This window comes from Anomalospiza imberbis, unplaced genomic scaffold (genome assembly GCF_031753505.1).
Source record: "Anomalospiza imberbis isolate Cuckoo-Finch-1a 21T00152 unplaced genomic scaffold, ASM3175350v1 scaffold_661, whole genome shotgun sequence".
Lineage (NCBI taxonomy): Eukaryota > Metazoa > Chordata > Aves > Passeriformes > Viduidae > Anomalospiza > Anomalospiza imberbis.
In genome coordinates, this window is record NW_027100275.1 from 15000 (window position 1) to 36618 (window position 21619).

Sequence of the window (21619 nt, forward strand, 5' to 3'; positions counted from 1 at the left end):
CTCCAGCGCTCGGGACCCCCCGCCCGGCCCCGCAGAGCTTTGGGTGCGGCTGCCACGAGCGTGGGAGGGGGGCCGGGGCGTCCGGGCACGTGCGGGGCGGGGCACCCCCAAAATATCACCCACCCCCCCCCCACTCCAGCCCGAGACCAACCCGGTCCCCCCTGCAAACAGAGACGTGACAGCGGCTGCGGCTCGGAGCGGTTTATTGGGGCGGGGGTCGCGGGGCTGGGGGCGCAGGGTGAGGTCTGAAATCCCCGCAGATTTGGGGGGTCCTGGGGGGCGTCTCAGGGAGCGCCCCCGGGAATCCAAAGGCAGTGGGGGCGGGTGCAGCGCAGCTCCAGCTCCCGCTCGGCGCCGGGGGGAGGGTCCTGCCCCGGAGCCCCCAGGAGTCCCGCCGGGACCCCCCAAACTCGGGGGACGCTCACGGCAGAGGCCCAGTCGCAGTCCTGGGTGGGCGGACATAAGAGGGGACAGATGGGGTGACGTCCCCCCGACCCCAAATCCCCACCACAGCAGCCGTGCCACGGCTTGGGACCCCCAAAACGTCACGGCGATCCGCCCAGTGTCCACCCTCCTTCCCCTGTGTGCCCTCCACTGTCCCCTTCCCCCGTGTCCCCACGCTCTGTCCCCCCCCCCGCCATTTCTCCCACTGCCCCTCCACTCACCGCGTCCCCCCCGCAGAGCCACAGCCCGTCCGGGTGATGTCGCGCCAGGCGAGATCCGGAGCCCCGGGAATTCCCGGGAAGCACCGTCAGGACACCCCCCGGAAGCCCCGCGGCCATCAGAGCCTGGGGACACAGGGGAAGGGGGGAGTGTCACCGAGTGGGGGGACGTGGGGTGTCCTGGGGGGTTTCGGGGGGGGCGCATGATGGGGCACAGGGGGCACACGGGAGGTCCTGGAGGACACATGCGGGCTCCCGGGGGTCGCGGAGGGGGGGGGGTATCACAGGTGTCACCCGGGGGGCAGCAGGGGTCCCGCGGTTCCGCACCTTCCGTAGCCGCTGTGCGGGACCGGCGCCGCCAGGGGGCGCCACGACCACCACGCAGTTTCCGAGCGCGAGCGCCGGGGGGAGGAGCTGCAGCGCCAGCGGGCGTGGCCAGCTCCAGGCCACGCCCAGCACCCCGAGCGGCCGCCTCGCCAGCAGCGCCCGCCCCCCGGGCACGTCCTGCAGCGGGATTGGTCACGCCCAGTCAGAGGCCACGCCCGGTTACCCAGCACACGCCCCTTTTTTTGGCCCCACCCCCTTTAGCCGCGCCCACCTGCACGGCCCCGCCCGCGCGCTCCACGCGCGCCGCCCAGCGCAGCAGCGCCCTCTGCAGGCTCCCGTCCGCGTCGCCGTTGTCGCCGTCCCCGGGGGTCCCGTGTCCCCCCGCCAGCGCCGCCGACGCCCCCCGCAACACCCGGGCCCGCGACGCTCCCGGCAGCCGCCCCCACCTGCGGGAGTCGAGGGCATGGGGGACCGACCCCTCCTCTCACGGGGGTCGGGGGACACCCCTGGAGGGGCCACCCACCCGTCCTCGCACTCACCCCGGGGCAGCCCCGCGGGCGGCGGCCACGGCCTGAGCCAGGTCGGGATCGCCGGGGTCATCCACGGTCACCAGGGGGCTGCGACAGGGACGGGAGACAGGGGATCAAAGGGCATCGCTGTGGGAGGGACACCGGGACCCCTTTGAGAGGAATAATTGGGGTCCTGAGGGGCACACGGGACCCTCTGGGGGGACAGGATGGGGCTGGAACCGCCCCGGGGGGGAAGAAGGGGGTCCTGGGGGTGTTAAACCAGGGTCTCAATGGAGTCCCGGTCTCGGAGTTCTTGTGCTGGGATCCCCTAATTTGGGGTCTCCATCCTGGGGAGGGGTCCCTGTCCCATCAGGGGGTACCTGAGCAGCTCATCCACCTTGGGGGGCTGTTCCCAGGGGGGGCACCCGAATTCTCGCAGCGCCTGGAGGGAGTGTGGGGGGGGCAGAGCCCATCTGCAACGGCACAGGACCCCCCTCCCTGAGGAACCCCAAAACCCACCCCACTCCCCCCTAAACCCCTCAGGACCCACCCCAGGAGGCCTCCACGTCCCTCCAGCTTCTCCAGGACTCCCCCACCTCCCCCCCGGACCCCTCCCAAACCACCCAGGACTCCCACCAGAGCCCCCTCGGCAGCCCCCACCTCATCCAGGTCAGTGTCCGCGGCACCCCCGGCGCAGCCCCCGCTGGGGTCCAGCAGGTCCAGGGCGTTGAGCCACACCAGCCCCTGGGGCAGCCTGCAGAGGGGTCAGCGCTCAGTGCCCAGCGGTCACTCCTGGGCTCCGGGCTCAGGGGGGGCTGGCGGTCACCTGTCCGCCGTGTCCAAGGCCACGGTGATGTCCTGGGCCCAGACGGCGGCGGCCGCAGTTCGGGGCAGGGCCGAGGCCAAGGCCACGGCCTCCGTGGGGCCACGCACGGGCAGCAGCACCAGCAGTGGCCCTGGGGCCTGGCGGGGCAGGGGACACTCAGAGGAACCCCAAAAGGCGCCCCTGGGCACCCGCCCCCCACCCCAGGTCACCCTGGGGCACCCACCGGCTCCCGCAGGCAGCGCGAGGTCAGGGCCACCCCCGAGATCAGCGTGGGGGGGTAGAAACAACGGCCCCCCTCTGGCAGTGGCGGCAGTGGAGCCTGGAAAACCTGGGCAGAAAAAAACGGGGGTCCCAGCGAGGCGGGGACCCTCAGAGTGCCACCCAGGGCATCCCCAAAGTGCCCCCGGGGGACCCCCAAAGGTCCCCACAGCTGGTCCCAACATCCAGGAACCCCCAAACCCACCCCTGACGGAGAACCCTCATGTCCAGGAACCTCCAAATTTCCCCCCAGGAGACACCTCAAACTCTCCCCCCAGGGCACCCCAATGTCCAGGAAGTCTCAAACTCAACCCCAAACACCACGTCCCCCTCCCCACCCTCCCAAGCCCTTTGTGCCACCCCAACGTCCCCACAGCCACCCCACCCCTGGCCCCCTTTGTGTACGCCCTCACCTGAGCCCCCTCCTCCCGCGCCTCCTGCACCACGTCCTCAGGCGGGCGGGTCCCGGGGGGCAGCGGCCCCACCTCCGTTTTGGGGTCCGTGGGGTCCCCGAGCCGCAGCCCCCCGAGCCGGGCCCGCAGCCGCCGCTCCAGCGCTGCCGCCACCGCGTCCTGCGCCAGCACCACGCACCCCCCCCACGGGAACTGGGACACGGAGGAGGCACATCAGGGACCCTCCAGGCACTCCCCTGAAAACCCCACAAACCTCCCCCCAAAAGAAACCCAAAAACCTCCCGAAAAGCCCCCACAAAACCGCCCCCCCCAAAAAACCCCTGACAAACTGCCAAACCTCCACAAAAACCCCTGAAACCTGTCCCCCAAAAGACCTGAAAACCTCCCCAAAAACCCCTCGGGACCCCCCAGGACCCCCGCAGCCCCACCAGCGCCGGGGGGGCGGCGGCGGGTGGCGGCGATGGCGGCGGCGGCGCTGTCCAGGTCGGCCGAGTCCAGGACGATGACAACGACGCGGCCCCCCCGGGGACCCCCAAGGCGCGGTCCTCGGCACGGGGACCCCCAAACCAGGGCCTCCAGCTCCTCCTGGGGGGCAGGGGACAGACAGCGCGTGGGGACACGCCCACGGACCCCCGAATTGGGGGGGGGGGGTTTGAGAGGAGGAGCCCCAGCTCCCCCCCCCCGCCCCGTTGCTGCAACACCGCCGTACCTGGAGGGCTCCCAGGAAGGTGACAGAGGTGACTTCGGGGTGGGCACGCAGGGCCCGGCACAGCCCCGGGGGTCCCGCCAGGACGTTGAGGACCCCGGGGGGCAGCGCCGCCCCCTCCCCGCTGAGCTCCCCCAGCAGCAGCAGCGGTGGAGCCGCGGCCGGAGGGGACAGGACCAGAGCCGTGTTCCCTGCGGGGACACCCCACAACTGCTGGGACCCCCCCCAACGGGGACATCGGGGGACCCCAAAACTGCTGGGACCCCCCCAAAACTGCTGGGACTCCCGCCACAGGAACATCGGGGGACACCAAAACTGCTGGGACCCCCTCCACAGGGACATCGGGACACCCTAAGATGGCTAGGAGACCCCACCCCTGGACCCACCTTTGTCCCGTGGCTCTCCCCCTCGTTCTTTGCAGTGCCAGCTGTCCCCAAGGTCCCCAAGGTCCCCAAGTGTCCCCCCCTGCACTCACCCATGGCCAGGAGCGGCCCCAGTTTCCAGAGCAACGCCGGCAGCGAGCAGGGACCCCCCAGGACCACGGCCACCACCCCTGGGGGGGGACACACGGGGGGTCAGGGGACACGGGGAGGGGACAGGGGGACACTGTGGGGACAAGGGACACTCACCCAGCGGGGTCCAGCCCTCCAGGCCGGGGGGGCCGAGCTGGGCCCCCGCCGCGGGCACCTGGAGCAGCCGCAGCCCCAGGTCCAGGTCGGCTCCGAGCGTCCGGCAGAGCGGCCGCCCCCCGGCCAGGGCCAGCAGGGCCCCCATGGTCCCCCTGCGGTCACCCCCCAGCGTGGCGGCCAGCCTGGGGGGCACTGGGGGTCAGTGGGGACAATGGGGGGACACAGAGGGGACAGCAGGGATGGGGGGACACAGAGGGGACATCGGGGGAGCTCCGAGGGGTTTCGGTCCCCCGGGTGCTGTTATTGCACCCGAAATAAGTACGTAGACGTTTGTTAAGTTAAAGGTTGAAAATGAGAGTGTTTTATTTGAGCATTTGGTATTTGTAGAGTTTTAGAGGTGACTGTGGGCTGGAGAATGGAGTTGCTGCTTTTCCAGTCACACCGGTTAAGCTAACAGTTTGGTAACTTTTTTCCATCACAAAGAAAAACGTAAAACAATTATTATTTACGTGAAGGGTGCGCGAGAGCTCCAGTAGAAATGCGCAAGCAGATCAGAAGCTCGAAAAAGTTTTATGAGAATTTTAAGACTCTTAAAAGAATTATAAAAGAATACAATACTTTTAAAAATTAGGGTGACGCCCGGGGTCACCTGGGGTCACAGCAGACGAAGGGAACAGGGCCAGGTCAGAGGTCACCCGAGGGACGCAGGGGTCACCGGGGGTCACCGGGGGTCACTCACCGGGTCAGGCGCTGCCCCCGCTGGGGCCCCCCCCAGCCCCGCCCAGGCCTCGGCCGCCGCTTTCGCCGCCACCACGGCCGCGGCCACGTCCGAGCTGTCCCCGGCCGGCACCGCAGCCACCGTCCGGCCTGCGGACAGACAGGGCGTGGCAGGGGCTGGCCGTGACCCCAAACCCTGATCCTGACCCCAAACCCTGCCCCTGATCCTGACCCTGACTCCAAACCCTGCCCCCGATCCTGACCCCAAACCCTGCCCCTGACCCCAAACCCTGCCCCTGATCCTGACCCTGACTCCAAACCCTGCCCCCGATCCTGACCCCAAACCCTGCCCCCGATCCTGACCCTGACCCCGATCCTGACCCCAAACCCTGCCCCTGACCCCAAACCCTGCCCCTGATCCTGACCCTGACCCCAAACCCTGACCCCAAACTCTGTTCCTGACCCCAAACCCTGCCCCTGATCCTGACCCTGATCCCAAACCCTGACCCCAAACTCTGTTCCTGACCCCAAACCCTGCCCCTGACCCCAAACTCTGATCCTGATCCTGACCCCAGTCCCTGACCCTGACCCCAAAACCTGCCCCGATCCCTGACCCCAAACCCTGCCCCTGCCCCTGATCTGGACCAGTGACCCCAAATCTGTGACCTTGACCCTTGACCCCCATCCCGGTACCGGTGGTGGCCTCCTGGCACTTCAGGCTCGTCCTCCCCGCTGGTTTCAGCCACGTTCCGTCCACAAAGTGTCCGAGGCTGCGGCCGTGGGACTCCAGCCACGCCTGGGGGGGTGTGGGGGACACGCCTGGGCACCCCCGGCCCCAGCCAAACCCTCCCCCACCCCCCAAATGACCTTGGGGCCACGGGGGGACTTTGACCCTGACACACCCCATGGAACCCTGGGCCCCCCCCCGTGACCCCCCAGTGCCCCAGGAACCCCCCAGTGCCCCCCAGGATACCCCCATCCTCATGGGACCCCCAAAACCCACCCCAATTCCCCCCCAGTGCCTCTCCCGACCCCATTATTTCCCTCGGGACCCACCCCCCGACCCCCTCCCGGTTCCTAAGGTGACTCCCAAGAGCCCCTCAAGACCCCCCCGAGATTCTCAGGGCCCACCCAGGACCCCCAGAACCTACCCAGGACCCCCGGAGCCCACAGAGGACCCCCAGAGCCCACCCAGGGGGACCCCCAGATCCCCCCTCACCTCTCCCGGGTTGATCTCGCCGGGGATCGGCCCCTCGTCCATCGTGGCGAAGATTTCGGGCACCGGGGGAGCCCCGAGGGCCGCCAGAGCCGCCATCGCCGCCGAGGGACCACTGAGACGGGGCGGGGTCGGACAGAGCGGCCCCGAGAAACCACCGAGACGGGAAGGGCGGGCCAGAGCGGCCCCGGGGCAGCACCGGGGCCGGGCCGGGAAGAACGGCCCTGAATGACCATCGAGACGGGGCCGGGTTGGACAGAACGGCCCTGAATGACCATCGAGACGGGGCCGGGTTGGACAGAACGGCCCTGAATGACCATCGAGACGGGGCCGGGTTGGACAGAACGGCCCTGAATGACCATCGAGACGGGGCCGGGTTGGACAGAAGGGCCCTGAATGACCATCGAGACGGGGCCGGGTTGGACAGAACGGCCCTGAATGACCATCGAGACGGGGCCGGGTTGGACAGAAGGGCCCTGAATGACCATCGAGACGGGGCCGGGTTGGACAGAACGGCCCTGAATAACCATCGAGACGGGGCCGGGTTGGACAGAAGGGCCCTGAATGACCATCGAGACGGGGCCGGGTTGGACAGAAGGGCCCTGAATAACCATCGAGACGGGGCCGGGTTGGACAGAACGGCCCTGAATAACCATCGAGACGGGGCCGGGTTGGACAGAAGGGCCCTGAATGACCATCGAGACGGGGCCGGGTTGGACAGAAGGGCCCTGAATGACCATCGAGACGGGGTGGAATGGCCAGAGCGGAACCCCCCCGCCCCACACACACACACACACACACACACACACACACACACACACACACACACACACACACCTCCCAGGGACCACCGAGACGGAGAGGAAGCGGCCAGAGCGTCCCCGCGTAACCATGGAGACAGGGCGCCGCCGGGAGCGGAAGTGACGAGTGGTAAAGGCGCGGTGAGGGCGGCCCAGGGGGGTCAGAGGAGTTCGGGGGTTTTGGGGGTCCCGAGGGGGTTTGGGGGTCCCGAGGGGTTCCCAGGCAGGGTCCCGGGGGCCCCGGTCGGTCCCGGGCCTGGAGTGGCGGTGTCCCCGCGGCTCCTGCCCCATCGCGCTCCCTCAGGCCATGGCGGACCCTTCGCTGCTCTCGGCCGAGCTGGAGGCGGACGAGGAGGAAGAGGCGGCGCTGCGGCGGCTGCTGCTGCAGGTGGGTCCCGGGCGGGGGTCCCGGTCCCGGTGCTGGTCCCGGTGCCGCTTCTGGACCGCTCCTCGTTCCCGCAGGTGGCCCCGGACCGTGAGGAGGCCCCGCGCCCCGGCCCCGCCCGGGCGGTCACCCCGCAGCCGGGTACGAGTGGGGATGGGGGGCTTCGGTGGATTTTGGGGAGGGTTCGGGGGGGTCCCCGCCGCCCCCTGACCCCCGCGACCCCGCGTCCCTCCGCAGGGCTGTGCGTGAAGACCCGCGCGGGGGGGGACAAGGTGTTCGTCAACGTCTGCCACTCGCCCGAGGTGCCGCCGCCGCCCCCCGTGTCCCCCCCGGGCCTGCAGAGGCTCCTGCGGGAGCCCCCTGGCCCCGACGGCGGCTTCCGGATCCCCATGAGCCTCGGGGAGCCGCACGCCGAGCTGGACCGAGGTCAGAGACCCGCATGGAACCCTCCCCTCCCCTCCCCGTCCCTCCCCTCCGAGCCCTCCCCGATCCGCTCCCACCCCGCAGGAGGCCGTGGCTGCACCGCCTACGACGTGGTGGTCAACTCGGGCTTCTTCAGGACGCTGCAGGTGAGCCGGGACGGGGGGGCTCGGGGGTCTGGGGGCTCCCGGGGGGGCCCTGACCCCCGCGGCCCCCCCAGGCCGATCCGCTGTACCTCGAGTTCTTCCTGACCGTGGCCATGGAGGGGCTGTCGGAGAAGTACGGGGTGGAACTGGAGCTCACTGGTGAGACTGGGGGGGCGCTGGGAGGGCTCGGCCGGGGCCGGAGCCCCCCCTCCATGACCCCCCCACGGCCCCCCCAGGCTGGCGCGTGCTGCGGAACCGGAAATTCCTGGGCTCCATCTCGGCCCAAAACATCCGGGCCCGGCCCCGGCCCCACATCCAGGAGCTCCCAGGGTGAGTGGCGACCCCCGGGACCCCTCCCCAAAATCCCTGGGGCCCTCCCGGCCTCACCTGTGCCCCTCCGCAGCCCCCCAGATCCCCCCCAGTTCGTGGTGGTGGCCGAGCCCTCAGCCCAGGAGCCGCAGGTGCTGCAGGCCCGGGTCCACCTGCCCCAGGTGGTGAGTGGGGCAACTGGGGAGACCTGGGGTGTTCTGGAGGGGCAACTGGGGACAACTGGGAGGTGCTGGGGGGCAACTGGGGACAACTTGGAGGTGCTGGGGGGCAACTGGGGAGAACTGGGAGGTGCCTGGAGGGCAGTTGGGGAGAACTGGGAGGCACTGGGGTTGGGTTATGGGGTTCCCCTGATTCCGGGGGCAGGTTGGGGGGCACTGGGGGGGCATTGGGAGGCTCAGGGGGCACTGGGGAGTGGATTGCGGGGGACTCCCCTTATCCTGGGAGGGCACGGGGGGGCACTGGGGGCTGTGGTAGGAGGGGTTTCCACGATCCTGGGGACGGTAGGGAACCAATGGGGGGGCTCCCCTAAAGCCTGAGGAGGGGTTGGGGGGCGCTGTGGGCGTGTTCTAACCCTGGCCACGCCCCTCTCGGCCCCACCCAGGAGGGGGCGGGGTCTCTGTGGCTGGGGCTGAGCGAGGAGCGGCTGCTGCTGCTCCGCCCGCCGCCGCCGGGGGGCGCTGCGGCCGGGAGCGGCGCGGGTCCGCCCGCCCGCCAGGGGGCGCTGCTGGAGCTGGGGCTGCCCCTGCCCGCCGACCCCGCGCGGTGCCGCGCGCGCTTCCACCGCCGCTCCAAGGTAACCGTGGCAACCGCGGGGCGGGACACGCCCCTTTCCGGGCCGCGGGACACGCCCCTTTCCCGCCCGCGGGACACGCCCCTTTCCCGCCCGCGGGACACGCCCCCCCGGTGAGCGCGTGGCGCCCCCTGCAGGTTCTCACCGTGACGATGCCGCTGCGGGCGTGAGGGACGAGGGGACCCCCCACGGGACCCCCCGAGAGCTCCCAGGATCGCTCTGGACCCTTCCCAGGATCGTCCAGGACCCTCCCGAGTCCCCCAGTCTGGGATCGTCCCGGACTTCCCCTCAGGGATCCCCCTCAGGGCCCTCTTTGGGGCCCTCCTGGGACCCTCATGGACCCTCCCAGGACCCTCCTGGATCCCCCCACCTCAGGATTGTCCTGGACTTCTCCTCAGGGACCCCCTTCGGGACCCTCTTGGAGTCTCTTTGGGGTCCCCCCGGGCCCCTCTTCCCACCCTCCACATCCCCACCACGCTCCCCTTAGACCCCCCGCTCCGTGCCCCCCCATCTTTTTTTTTGTACGAAACCCCCCAATAAAAGTTAAATCTACAGCCTGGAGTGGGATTGGCCGAGGCCCCCCCGGGGCGGCTCAGCCCACGCAGGGGGGGATTGAGGGGGATTTAGGGCTGAGCCGGGGCCGGGGGGGCCGGGGGGGCCATCCCAGAGCCGAGGAAGAGCCGAGAGGAGCCACCGGAGGGGTCGGGGGCCTGCGGGGAGGGAGGGAGGGAGGGGGGACACCCCCAGCTGACCCCCGGGTGTCCCCGAGGGGGACAGACGTGTGGGTGGGGGGGGGGGTTCCCGGTGGTCCCCGGGGTCATGGTGCCCTGAGCCAGCATGGAATTCAACAAGGAGGAATTCCGGCGGCAGCTGGGGGCCGGGCTGGGCCGCCTGCACAGGTGAGACCCCGAATTTGGGGGGCACGGGGACACCTGGGGGGGTCCGGGGGGGTGGTCAGGGTCGAGGCGGGGGTTGGCACCAGGGTCGGTTGTGGCTTTGCCACCTCAAAAACGCCGCGGGATCCCGGGGGGAATTTGGGGTCGGGTCATTTGCTGAGGGTTTTGGGGGGGTTTCGGGTGCCCCCCACATGTGTGTGTGTGTGTGTGTGTGTGTGTCCCCCAAAGCCCACTCGTGTCCGTGCCACGCGTGTCCCCGTCGCTGTCCTCGTCCCCTCCCCGGCACCGCCACCACGGGGGATTTAGAGGCTTTAATCTGCTGCCAGCGGCGCCGCGGGGGGGACACGGGGGGACCTGGGGACACGGCGGGGGGACACGGGGGACACGGCGGGGGACACAGGAGGCTCGGGGGACACGGGACTTGGGGGGCTTGGGGGTGGAAAGGGACACAGGGGACACGGGGGGACCTGGGGACACGGCGGGGGGACACGGGGGACACGGCGGGGGACACAGGAGGCTCGGGGGACACGGGACTTGGGGGGCTTGGGGGTGGAAAGGGACACAGGGGACACGGGAACATGACGGGGGGAAAAGGGACATGGGGGACATAGGGGCACGGTGGGGGGAAAAAACCACAGGGGACACAGGGACATGGGGGGCACAGGGGGCTCGGGGGGTGAATGGGACATGGGGGACACAGGGGGACCTTGGGACACGGCGGGGGAAAAAGGACATGGGGGGACTTGGGGGGACATGGCAGGGGGAAAAGGACACGGAGGACACGGCAGGGGAAAAGGACTTGGGGGGACATGGCAGGGGGAAAAGGACACGGAGGACACGGCAGGGGAAAAGGACATGAGGGACACAGAGACACACCGGGGGGCTCGGGGGGGTTGAAAGGGACACGGGGGACACAGGGGACACGGGGGGCTGTCCCCCGCAGGTTCCTGGAGCGGCGCCAGGATGACCCCGAGAGCCTGGAGCTGAGCTCTGGGGGCGCCGCCCCGAGCGCGGCGCGGCCCCCGGTGCTGGACTGCACATTCTGCGGGCTGCCCCGGCGCTACGGCATCGCCATCCTCTGCGGCATCGGCTTCTGCATCAGCTTCGGCATCCGCTGCAACCTGGGCGTGGCCGTGGTCAGCATGGTCAACCCCAGCCACGGGCAGGTACGGGCGGGGGGTCACCTGTGGGGTCACCTGTGGGGTCAGGTATGGGGTCAGTTGTGGGGTCAGCATGGTCAACCCCAGCCACGGGCAGGTACGGCTCACCTGTGGGGTCAGGTATGGGGTCCGCATGGTCAACCCCAGCCACGGGCAGGTACGGGCAGGGGGTCAGGTATGGGATCAGCTGTGGGGTCAGCTGTGGGGTCAGCATGGTCAACACAGCCACGGGCAGGTACGGGGTCGGTGGGGTCAGAGAGGGAGGGGCAGGTACAGGGTCGGCAGGTACAGCCCCGCCCATGGGCAGAGAGCATTAATGGGCTCCAGGTCAATTAATTAATTTGTTAATTTTTTAAAGGGCCTGGGCAGCTAAAGGGGCAGCAGGGCCCAGGGACAGGTGTGGGGTCACCGGGGGAGGCGGGGGCACGGCTCTGGGATATCTGCAGGACAACGGACACGGACAGGCGTGGGGGGAGCACACCTGCACAGGGCGTGTCCAGGGCGTGTCCTCCCCCACCCCGCTGACCCCTCCCCGGCCTCGCCCAGCACGCCCAGTTCAACTGGGACCCCGAGACGGTGGGGATGATCCACGGCTCCTTCTTCTGGGGCTACATCGTCACGCAGATCCCCGGCGGCTTCATCGCCCAGAAGTTCGCCGCCAACAGGTGGGCGCTGGCCCCGGGGGCGGGGCCGGCCCGGCAGGTGGCCCCGGTGGGGTGGCAGTCACCTGCGTGTCCCCTCACCAGGGTGTTCGGGCTGGCCATCGTGTCCACCTCGGTGCTGAACATGCTGATCCCGTCGGCCGCGCGCACCCACGTCGGCTGCGTCATCGCCGTGCGCGTCATGCAGGGGCTGGTCGAGGTCAGGGCGCGGCGGTTTTGGGGGTGTTTCAGGCGTTTTCGGGGGTCTGGGGAGGTCACCTGGAGGGCCTGGGGGGTTTGAAGTGGTTTTGGGGTGTTTTCACATAGATACGAAAGAGCAGGAGTGGTTTTGGGGGTTTTCGGGGGTCTTTGGGGTGTTTTTGGGACGTTTCATGTTGTTTTGGGGGTATTTTGGGCTACTTTGGGCTGTTTTTAAGGTGGTTTTGGGGTGTTTTTGGGACGTTTCATGTTGTTTTGGGGGTATTTTGGGCTACTTTGGGCTGTTTTTAAGGTGTTTTTGGGGTGTTTTTAAGGTTTCTTTGGGGTGTTTTGGGCTGTTTTAGCGGTGGTTTTAAGGTGATTTTTGGGTTGTTTTATCGGTGTTTTTGGGGTGTTTTGGGCTGTTTTAGCGGTGTTTTTGGGGTTGTTTTGGGGTGTTTTGGGCTGTTTTAGCGGTGGTTTTAAGGTGATTTTTGGGCTGTTTTAGCGGTGTTTTTGGGGTGTTTTGGGCTGTTTTAGCGGTGTTTTTGGGGTGTTTTTAAGGTGTTTTTGGGGCTGTTTTGGGGTGTTTCCGTGTGGGTTTTGTTGTTCAGCTGGGCAGGTTGGGGTGTGGCCATTCCCACACTCCCATTGGCCAGGGTGTGGCCGGGGGGCGTGGCCGGGGTTGGGTGTGTCCCTCGGTGCCCCTGGACCGTGTCCATCAGGGTGTGACTGGGTGGGCGTGGCCTGGGTGGGCGTGGCCCGTGCTGACCCCGCCCTTGTCCGGCAGGGTGTGACCTACCCTGCCTGTCACGGCATCTGGAGCAAGTGGGCGCCGCCCCTGGAGCGGAGCCGCCTGGCCACCACGGCCTTCTGCGGTACCGGGGGCTACCAGGGGGATCAGGAGGGCTACTGGGGGGGCTGGGGGCCACCACGGCCTTCTGCGGTACCAGGGGCTACCAGGGGGATCAGGGGGGCTACCGGGGTGGCTGGGGGGCCACCACAGCCTTCTGCGGTACCGGGGGCTACCAGGGGGATCAGGGGGGCTACCAGGGGGGCTGGGGGGCCACCATGGCATTCTGTAGTACCGGGGGCTACAAGGACTACCGGGGGGGCTACCAGGGGGGCCTGGGGGGCCATTACAGCCTTCTGCGGTACCGGCAGGCTCGTACGCAGGGGCGGTGGTGGCCATGCCGCTGGCCGGGGTCCTGGTGCAGTACACGGGCTGGAGCTCCGTGTTCTACGTCTACGGTGAGACCCCGAGACCCCCGGGACCCCCCGAAATCCCCAGGTCCTCTCTGGGACCCCTGGTGACCCCTCCCAGTGCCCCCAGTGCCCTCTCCCAGTGCCCCCAGTGCCCTCTCCCGGTGCCCCCGGTGAGCCCAGTGCCCCGCAGGCAGTTTCGGGGTGCTCTGGTACCTCTTCTGGGTGCTGGTGTCCTACGAGAGCCCGGCACAGCACCCGACCATCTCCGCCGAGGAGCGCAAGTACATCGAGGAGAGCATCGGCGAGAGCGTGGGCAGCAACCCGCTGCTGGTCAGACTGGGAGCACTGGGAGCGCTGGGATGGGCACTGGGAGCGCTGGGATGGACACTGGGAGCACTGGGATGGGCACCGGGGGGTCACTGGGAGCACTGGGAATGGCATGGGGGTCACTGGGAGCGCTGGGATGGGCACTGGGAGCACTGGGATGGGAACTGGGAGCGCTGGGATGGGCACTGGGAGTCACTGGGAGCACTGGGACAGGCACTGGGAGTCACTGGGGGTCACTTGGATGGGCACTGGGCGTCACTGGGAGCGCTGGAATGGGCATTGGGAGCACTGGGATGGGCACTGGGAGTGCTGGGATGGGCACTGGGACCACTGGGACGGGCACTGGGAGTCACTGGGGGTCACTGGGACCACTGGATGGTCACTGTGACCACCACACCTGTGGCCACCAGCCAGGTCCAGTTGCTCCATCCCGCGGGAACTGGGGTCGGACCCGGGCTGGGGGTGGCGTGGGGGTCACTGCCGCCGACCAGCCGGTCAGTGGCCGGTCCCTGCCCGCAGCTGGCCACGCCCTGGCGCCACTTCTTCACCTCGATGCCCGTCTACGCCATCATCGTGGCCAACTTCTGCCGCAGCTGGACCTTCTACCTGCTGCTCATCAGCCAGCCCGCCTACTTTGAGGAGGTCTTCGGCTTTGAGATCAGCAAGGTCAGGCCAAGAGAGCCCCACGAAACACCCCAAAAAAAACACACAGAACACCTCAAAAACCCCCACAAAACACCCTAAAAACCCACAGAGAATACCCCAAAAAACCCCACAAAACACCCGAAAAACCCCACGAAACACCCCAAAAACCCACAGGGAACACCCCAAAAAAAACCCAAAACCCCCTCAAAACGCCCCAAAAACCCACACAACACTCCCAAGACCCGCAGAAAACACCCCGAAGACCCCACAAAACACCCCCCCAAAAAAAAAAAAACCCAAAAAATAAAACCCCAAAAAATAAAACCCCAAAAACCCCCACGAAACACCCCACAGCACACCCCAAAAGACCCCAGAAAAACACCTCCCAGAACCCCAAAAAGCGCCGAGGCGCCCCACGCACGCCCCGCCGCGCTGCCCGCGCAGGTGGGGCTGCTGTCGGCGCTGCCGCACCTGGTGATGACCATCGTGGTGCCCATCGGCGGCCAGATCGCCGACTTCCTGCGCGCGCGCGGGCTCATGTCCACCACCAACGTCCGCAAGATGATGAACTGCGGCGGTCAGCGGGGACACGGGGGGGACACGGGGACATGGGGGGGACATGGGGGGACAGCGCGGGGACACCGGGGAAAAGGGGGGGACACTGGGACACCAGGGGCATGGAGGGGACAGCGGGGACACGAGGGGACAGCAGGGACGGGAGGGGACACCGGGGAACAGGGGGGGACACCGGGGACATGGAGGGGACATGGGGGGCACCGGGGGCAGTGGGGGAAAGCGGGACACGGGGGGGACACGAGGGGACAGCGCGGGGATGGAGGGGACAGCGCGGATGGAGGGGACACGGGGGACAGCATGGGGACAGCGGGACACGAGGGGACAGCGGGGTTGGAGGGGACACGGGGGACAGCATGGGGACAGCGGGACACGAGGGGACAGCGGGGTTGGAGGGGACACGGGGGACAGCATGGGGACAGCGGGACACGAGGGGACAGCGGGGTTGGAGGGGACACGGGGGGGACACGAGGGGACAGGGGGTGACAAAGTCCTCGCCACGCAGGGTTCGGCATGGAGGCCACGCTGCTGCTGGTCGTGGGCTACTCGCACTCGCGGGCGGTGGCCATCTCCTTCCTGGTGCTGGCCGTGGGCTTCAGCGGCTTCGCCATCTCCGGTGGGGACAGCGGGGCGGGGCTGGGGCGTTTTCTGCGGGGTTTGGGGTGTTTTGTGGGGTTTTTGGGGTGTTTTGTGGGGTTTTTTCGGGTGTTTTCTGGTGGGTTTTTGGGGTGTTTTCTGTGGTTTTTTGTGTGGGTTTTTGGGGTGTTTTCTGTGTTTTTTTGTGGAGGTTTTTGGAGTGTTTTGTGGGTCTTTTTGTGGTGTTTTCTGTGGGTTTTTTGGGGTGTTTTTTATGGGTTTTTGTGGGGTTTTTTGGGGTGTTTTCTGTGGATTTTTGGAGTGTTTTGTGGTGGTTTTTCTGGGGGTTTTTCAGCGCGGGGGACACGCAGGTGACACTTGTGTCCCCTCCCCACGCCAGGGTTCAACGTGAACCACCTGGACATCGCGCCGCGCTATGCCAGCGTGCTCATGGGGCTGTCCAACGGCGTGGGGACGCTGTCCGGCATGGTGTGTCCCCTCATCGTGGGGGCCCTGACGCGCCACAAGGTGCGGGGACAACGCGGGGACAGCGGGGGGATGGGGGCAGCAGGAGGCAGGGAGGGACATAGGGACACGAAGGGACAGAGGGACATGGGGACAGAGGGACATGGGGGACAGAGGGACGTGGGGGGACACTGGGACATGGGGGGACAGAGGGACATGGGGGGACAGAGGGACGTGGGGGGACAGAGGGACGTGGGGGGACAGAGGGACGTGGGGGGACACTGGGACATGGGGGGACAGAGGGACGTGGGGGGACACAATGGCACCAGAGGGGGACACAGGAATTTTGGGGGTCGCGCCAGCCCCCTGCCACTCACTCTCCGCCTGGCCCCGCCCATTTGCTTTGGCCCCTCCCCTTTCCCCCATTTCCCGCCTTTCCCTTGGCCGCGCCCCGCCGCTTTCCCGCGCTCCCCATTGGCCACGCCCCCTCCCGTTCGCTCACCCCGCTGGGCCCCGCCCCCTGCCGGCGCGGCGGGCGCTGATTGGCGCAGACGCGCGAGGAGTGGCAGTGGGTGTTCCTGATCGCCGCGCTCGTGCACTACGGGGGCGTGGCCTTCTACGGCGCCTTCGCCTCGGGGGAGCCGCAGCCGTGGGCGGAGCCGCCGCGCGAGGAGGCGGAGCCACTGGCGCCGGGCGGGGACGACGAGGAGGAGGAGGAGGAGGAGGAGGAAGGCCAGGGGGCAGGGGGAGGAGGAGGCGTGGGGGGACCCCCGGGAGGGCCCCCCGCCAGTTACGGGGCCACCGGCACCACCCCGGCGCCCGGGACCCCGCACGGGTGACGCGGGACGGCCGCGGGGGTCTGCTGCGAAGAAGCGGCCCCTCACCCGGAGGACACCGGGGAGGCACCGGGGAGCCCCCAGCCCTCCTCCGAGACCCCTGAGAGCACCGGGGAGACACCGGGGAGCCCCCAGCCCTCGTCCCGAGACCCCTGAGAGCACCGGGGAGACACCGGGGAGCCCCCAGCCCTCGTCCCGAGACCCCTGAGAGCACCGGGGAGCCCCCAGCCCTCGTCCCGAGACCCCGGGAGCCACCGGGGAGCCCCCAGCCCTCGTCCCGTGTGCCCCGAGAGCCGGGCCCTACCCCGCTGTACATATATAAATACAAGGAGCGGCCGCTGGAGAGCGTGGAGTGCTGTACTGGGGGCACTGGGAGGGGCTGGGACAGCTGCTGGGGGCACCGGGGCGGTACTGCTCGTACCGGGCGGGGTTCTGGGGCTCCTGGGGCAGCTCTGGGAGCTCGGCGAGTGCCTCCGACGCATACTGGAGGGGCACTGGGAGGGACTGGGAGCACTGGGGGGACTTCCCGCCTCCACTTCCGCCCTCCCCGCTAGACGTCACTTCCGCCCTCCCGCCGCCGGAAGGGACGACCCCGCGGCGCGCGGGGGGCGGGGCCTCTTTGGCGAGCGGGCGGCAGCCATGGCGGAGCCGCGGGTGCGGCGCGGGGGGACCGGGGGCGCTCGGGGGCGGTCTGGGGGGTCCCGGCCGGGCTCCGGAGGGCTCTGCGGAGGGGCCGGGCGCTGCGGGGGCTGCGGGGAGCCGCGGGCGGGCGGCGGGAGGAGGCGCGGGGCGCGGCCACGTGGAGGCCCCGCGGTGCGGCCTAGCCCCGGTAGGGCCCGGCCGCGGCGAGGCCTCACCCGGTGCCGCCCGCGCCGCAGGTTCTGGTGATCGACGGCCGCGGGCACCTCCTGGGCCGGCTGGCGGCGATCGTGGCCAAGCAGGTGCTAGGTGCTGCTCGGTGAGTGCGGGACCCATTCCCCGGGGCCACCGGGACAATTCCCGGGATCCACCGGGGCAATCCCCGGGGTCACATCCCCGGGCCCCCCGCGCCGTGATGAGCCGTCTCGGCTGTCGAGTTTGGCGACAATGAGAGCCGCCTCCATGCACTACCAGCTGAGCGCGGGGGGCTCCGGGGGCTCGGGAGCAGCGGGGGGGAACCGGGAACCGGGCCCCGCGCTCGGCCTGACCCGCCCGGGCCCCGCTGCTGTCCCCAGGCCGCCGCGTGGTCGTGGTGCGCTGCGAGGGCATCAACATCTCCGGGAACTTCTACCGCAACAAGCGTGAGTCTCCCGGGGCCGGGAGGGGATCCCGGGATCGGGAGGAGATCCCGGGATCCGGGAGGAGATCCCGGGATCCGGGAGGAGATCTCGGGATCGGGAGGGGATCTCGGGATTCGGGAGGAGATGCGGGGATCGGGAGGAGATCCCGGGATCGGGAGGGAATCCCGGGATCCGGGAGGAGATCCCGGGATCGGGAGGGGGATCTCGGGATTCGGGAGGAGGTCCGGGGATCGGGAGGGAATCCCGGGATTCGGGAGGGGATCTCGGGATTCGGGAGGGGATCTCGGGGCCGGGAGGAGATCCCGGGGGCCGGGAGGGGATCCCGGGATCGGGAGGGAATCTCGGGATTCGGGAGGGGATCCCGGGAATGGGAGGAGATCTCGGGATTCGGGAGGAGGTCCGGGGATCGGGAGGGAATCTCGGGATCGGGAGGGAATCCCGGGGCCGGGAGGAGATCCCGGGGCCGGGAGGAAATCCCGGCGGTTTTGGGAAGTTTCCAGAAGGTTCCCGGTGCAGCCCGGTCCCGTTTTGGGGGATTTGAGCTCTCTTCCCACTCCCGGTCGTTCCCAAGTCCCGCCTGTAGGAAGTTCACTCCGAGCATCCCGCTGAAGTTCCCAGCTCCGTTTTGGGGGGATTTCACCCTTTTTCCCACCCGGCAAGCCCCAAGCCCCCGTTTTTGAGGGATTCTGCCCCGTTTTCCCCCCTCCCAGTGAAATTCCTGGCGTTCCTGAGGAAGAGGATGAACACCAACCCCTCGCGGGGCCCCTTCCACTTCCGAGCCCCCAGCAGGATCTTCTGGCGCACGGTCCGAGGTGAGCAGGGCCCCGAGACCCCTCCCCAAAATCTCCGGGTTTTTCCTGGCTTTTTCCTGGTTTTTTTGGGTTTTTTTTGCTTTTTTTTTTTTTGCTTTTTCCCTGATTCTCCCAAAACCAACCCTGGGAATTGCCCTAATCCCGGTGCTTTCACCCCAAATCCAGGCATGCTAAGCTTGCATTTTTCCCCCAAATCCAGGGATGTTAGATTTGCAGTTTCACCCCAAATCCAGGGATGTTAGATTTGCAGTTTCACCCCCAAATCCAGGGATGTTAAATTTGTGCTTTCACCCTAAATCCAGGGATGCTGCCCCACAAGACCAAGCGGGGCCAGGCGGCCCTGGAGCGGCTCAAGGTGTTCGACGGGATCCCCCCGCCCTACGACAAGGTGGGACCCCCCCAGAACCCCCCAAATCTTCCCCCCAAATTCCTCCTCCAGAACCCCCAAATCCCCCACATCTCCCCCAAATCCCCCAAAACGAGCCCTGGTGTCTGTGATGTCACTTTTACCTACATTGTTCGACTGCCTGCTGAGAAAAACTCCAAATCCTGAGACACCCGGAGCCCCAAAACCCCCCAAAAACCCCCCAAAAAAAAAACCCCCAAAAACCCCCAAATTCCCGGGTTTTCCAGAGGAAGCGGATGGTGGTGCCGGCTGCCCTCAAAATCATCCGGCTCAAACCCACGCGCAAGGTGAGCAGCGAAGAGCGGCTCTGGGGGGTTTTGGGGGGATGCTTTTAGGGGGTTTTAGGGGTTTTTTTAGGGACTTTACAGGATTTTGGGGGGGCTTTACGAGGTTTTTTTGGGGAGCTTATGGAATTTTAGAGGTTTTATGGATTTATTTAGGGAATTTACAGAATTTTAGGGGTTTTAAGGGATTTTTGAGGGACTTTACCAGATTTTACGGGGAGTTTATGAGGTTTTTTTAGGGACTTTACAGGATTTTAGGGGGGTTTATGGGATTATGTTAGGGAGTTTATGGGATTTTAGGGAGATTTACCAGGTTTTTTTTAGGCAGTTTATGGGATTGGGAGGGTATATGGGATTTTGGGCAGTTTTATGGGATTGGGGGGTGGTTTATGGGATTGAGGGGCAGTTTTATGGGGTTGAGGGGGGTTTTTCGGGGTTCTGGCTCCCCCTGAGCTCCCGGTGCCCCCCAGTTTGCCGTGCTGGGCCGGCTGGCGCATGAGGTGGGCTGGAAGTACCGGGACGTGACCGAGGCCCTGGAGGAGAAGAGGAAGGAGAAGGCCAAGCTCCGGTACAACAAAAAGAGGAAGATGATGGTGAGGAAAAGCAGGGAAAACACCCCCAAAATCCCTCGGGACCGAGGGAGGCAGCACCCCCACATCAGGGGGAGGGTCCAAAGCCAGCAGGGAAAACCCCGGGATTTGGGAGTGGGACCCCAAAAAACTGACAGGGGTGGGAAATGGGGTGGGAAAGTCTTAAAAACCAGGGAAAAAGTCCTAAAAACCGGGGGGCAAGACCCCAATTCCCATTGGAATTCAGGGTGGGGAAAATTGGGATCAAATCAAACCCTGATTTTCCCATTTTCTTCCCCCCTTTTTTCCTGTTTTTTTCCTTTTTCCCTGATTCTCCCCATTTCCCCCCCCCCCTTTTTTCATGTTTATTCCCTTTACCCCCAATTTTCCACTTTTTTCCATGTTTTTTTCCTTTTTATTCTCTTTTCCCCTGATTTTCCCATTTTCTTCCCCCATTTTTTCCTGTTTTTTTTTTTCTTTATCCTTTGATTTTCCTCTTTTCTTTCTCCATTTTTTCCTGTTTTCTTTTCTTTTCCCCCTGATTTTCCCATTTTTCCCCGATTCTCCTGTTTCTCACCCCGTTTCCAGAGCCTGCGGCGCCGGGCCGAGCGCAACGCAGAGAAGAAGGCGGCGCCGTTCACGGCGGTGCTGCGGCAGCACGGGCTGCTGCTCTAATAAACCCGGACTGGGACGGACTGGGACTGACTGGGAGCGTCCGGCTCTTACTGGGAGCGACCGGGACGCGTTTTGGGGCGGTTTTAGAGCTTTTGGAGATTTTATTAAACCACGGGCAGGAGACGCTGGAGCTGCCGTGGTCACTCCAGGGTCACCTGGGGCGTCAGGGGTCACTCAGGAGGGTCAGTGGTCAGCAGTCACTCCTGAGGGTCAGCAGTCATTCTGGAGCATCAGCGGTCACTCGGGAAGGTCAGTGGTCACTCGGGAGGGTCAGCAGTCATTCTGGAGCATCAGTGGTCACTCGGGAGGGTCAGCGGTCACTCAGGAAGGTCAGGGGTCACTCAGGAGGGTCAGTGGTCAGCAGTCACTCCGGAGGGTCAGCACTCATTCTGGAGCATCAGCGGTCACTCAGGAAGGTCAGCGGTCACTCGGGAGGGTCAGTGGCGTCACTCAGGAGGGTCAGCGGTCACTCCAGTGTCACTCCAGAGGGTCAGTGGTCACTCCAGTGGTCACTCGGAAGGGTCAGCGGCCGCTCCGGACAGCCGCACCCCCACCTGCGCCCGCGCCTCGTCCAGCAGCTGCGCGATGACCTCGCTCTCGGCCAGCGGCATCTCCGGGCTCTCGGTCAGTCCTGGGGGCACCGGGGGGTCAGCACCCCCGGACAGCCCAGGGGTTTCACCCCAAAACCCGAGGTTTTACCCCGAAACCTGCGGTTTTACTCCAAAACCCAGGGGTTTCACCCCAAAACCCAGGATTTTACTTCAAACCCAGGGGTTTTACCCCAAAACCCTTGGTTTACCCCAAAGCCTGTGTTTTTACCAAAACCCCGTTTTCGCCCCAAAGCCTGTGCGCTCACCCCGCAGCCCGTGGTTTCACCCCAGAGTTCATGTTTTTACCAAAACCCCGTGTTTTCGCCCCAAAGCCCGCACGCTCACC

At 66.7% G+C, this 21619-nt stretch overlaps 4 protein-coding genes and 2 non-coding genes across 6 annotated transcripts; 5 read left to right on the forward strand and 1 right to left on the reverse strand.

Moving 5' to 3' along the window:
- Window positions 1-218: 218 nt before the first annotated feature.
- On the reverse strand, window positions 219-6423 carry ALDH16A1 (aldehyde dehydrogenase 16 family member A1). Its single transcript, XM_068179012.1, is given in 19 exon segments — window positions 219-446; window positions 666-788; window positions 990-1166; window positions 1261-1435; window positions 1529-1606; window positions 1879-1940; window positions 2159-2252; window positions 2325-2461; window positions 2548-2652; window positions 2996-3187; window positions 3424-3444; window positions 3446-3580; window positions 3705-3892; window positions 4177-4254; window positions 4331-4512; window positions 5070-5101; window positions 5103-5197; window positions 5741-5843; window positions 6267-6423. Coding segments are annotated over 19 exon segments (2235 nt in total). The 5' UTR covers window positions 6363-6423; the 3' UTR covers window positions 219-284.
- An 834-nt stretch (window positions 6424-7257) lies between these two features.
- On the forward strand, window positions 7258-9689 carry PIH1D1 (PIH1 domain containing 1). The gene is made up of 9 exons (XM_068179015.1): window positions 7258-7451; window positions 7526-7589; window positions 7686-7874; window positions 7956-8017; window positions 8089-8173; window positions 8251-8344; window positions 8418-8508; window positions 8946-9137; window positions 9272-9689. The coding sequence occupies exons 1-9, from the start codon at window positions 7371-7373 to the stop codon at window positions 9302-9304; spliced, it is 891 nt and encodes a 296-aa protein (XP_068035116.1). The 5' UTR covers window positions 7258-7370; the 3' UTR covers window positions 9305-9689.
- A 1150-nt stretch (window positions 9690-10839) lies between these two features.
- SLC17A7 (solute carrier family 17 member 7) lies at window positions 10840-17078 on the forward strand. Its single transcript, XM_068179017.1, has 11 exons — window positions 10840-11196; window positions 11737-11855; window positions 11937-12051; window positions 12820-12907; window positions 13194-13280; window positions 13426-13565; window positions 14082-14228; window positions 14652-14784; window positions 15286-15396; window positions 15757-15884; window positions 16373-17078. The coding sequence occupies exons 1-11, from the start codon at window positions 10840-10842 to the stop codon at window positions 16658-16660; spliced, it is 1713 nt and encodes a 570-aa protein (XP_068035118.1). The 3' UTR covers window positions 16661-17078.
- Window positions 17079-17701: 623 nt separating this feature from the next.
- LOC137467535 (small nucleolar RNA Z195/SNORD33/SNORD32 family) lies at window positions 17702-17780 on the forward strand. The gene has a single exon (XR_010995546.1). It is a non-coding gene; the product is annotated as a small nucleolar RNA Z195/SNORD33/SNORD32 family (small nucleolar RNA).
- On the forward strand, window positions 17781-20714 carry RPL13A (ribosomal protein L13a). The gene is made up of 6 exons (XM_068179011.1): window positions 17781-17937; window positions 18648-18749; window positions 19052-19137; window positions 19383-19442; window positions 19910-20032; window positions 20597-20714. The coding sequence occupies exons 2-6, from the start codon at window positions 18677-18679 to the stop codon at window positions 20681-20683; spliced, it is 429 nt and encodes a 142-aa protein (XP_068035112.1). The 5' UTR covers window positions 17781-17937; window positions 18648-18676; the 3' UTR covers window positions 20684-20714.
- On the forward strand, window positions 19237-19309 carry LOC137467536 (small nucleolar RNA SNORD34). Its single transcript, XR_010995547.1, has one exon. It is a non-coding gene; the product is annotated as a small nucleolar RNA SNORD34 (small nucleolar RNA).
- Window positions 20715-21619: the final 905 nt, after the last annotated feature.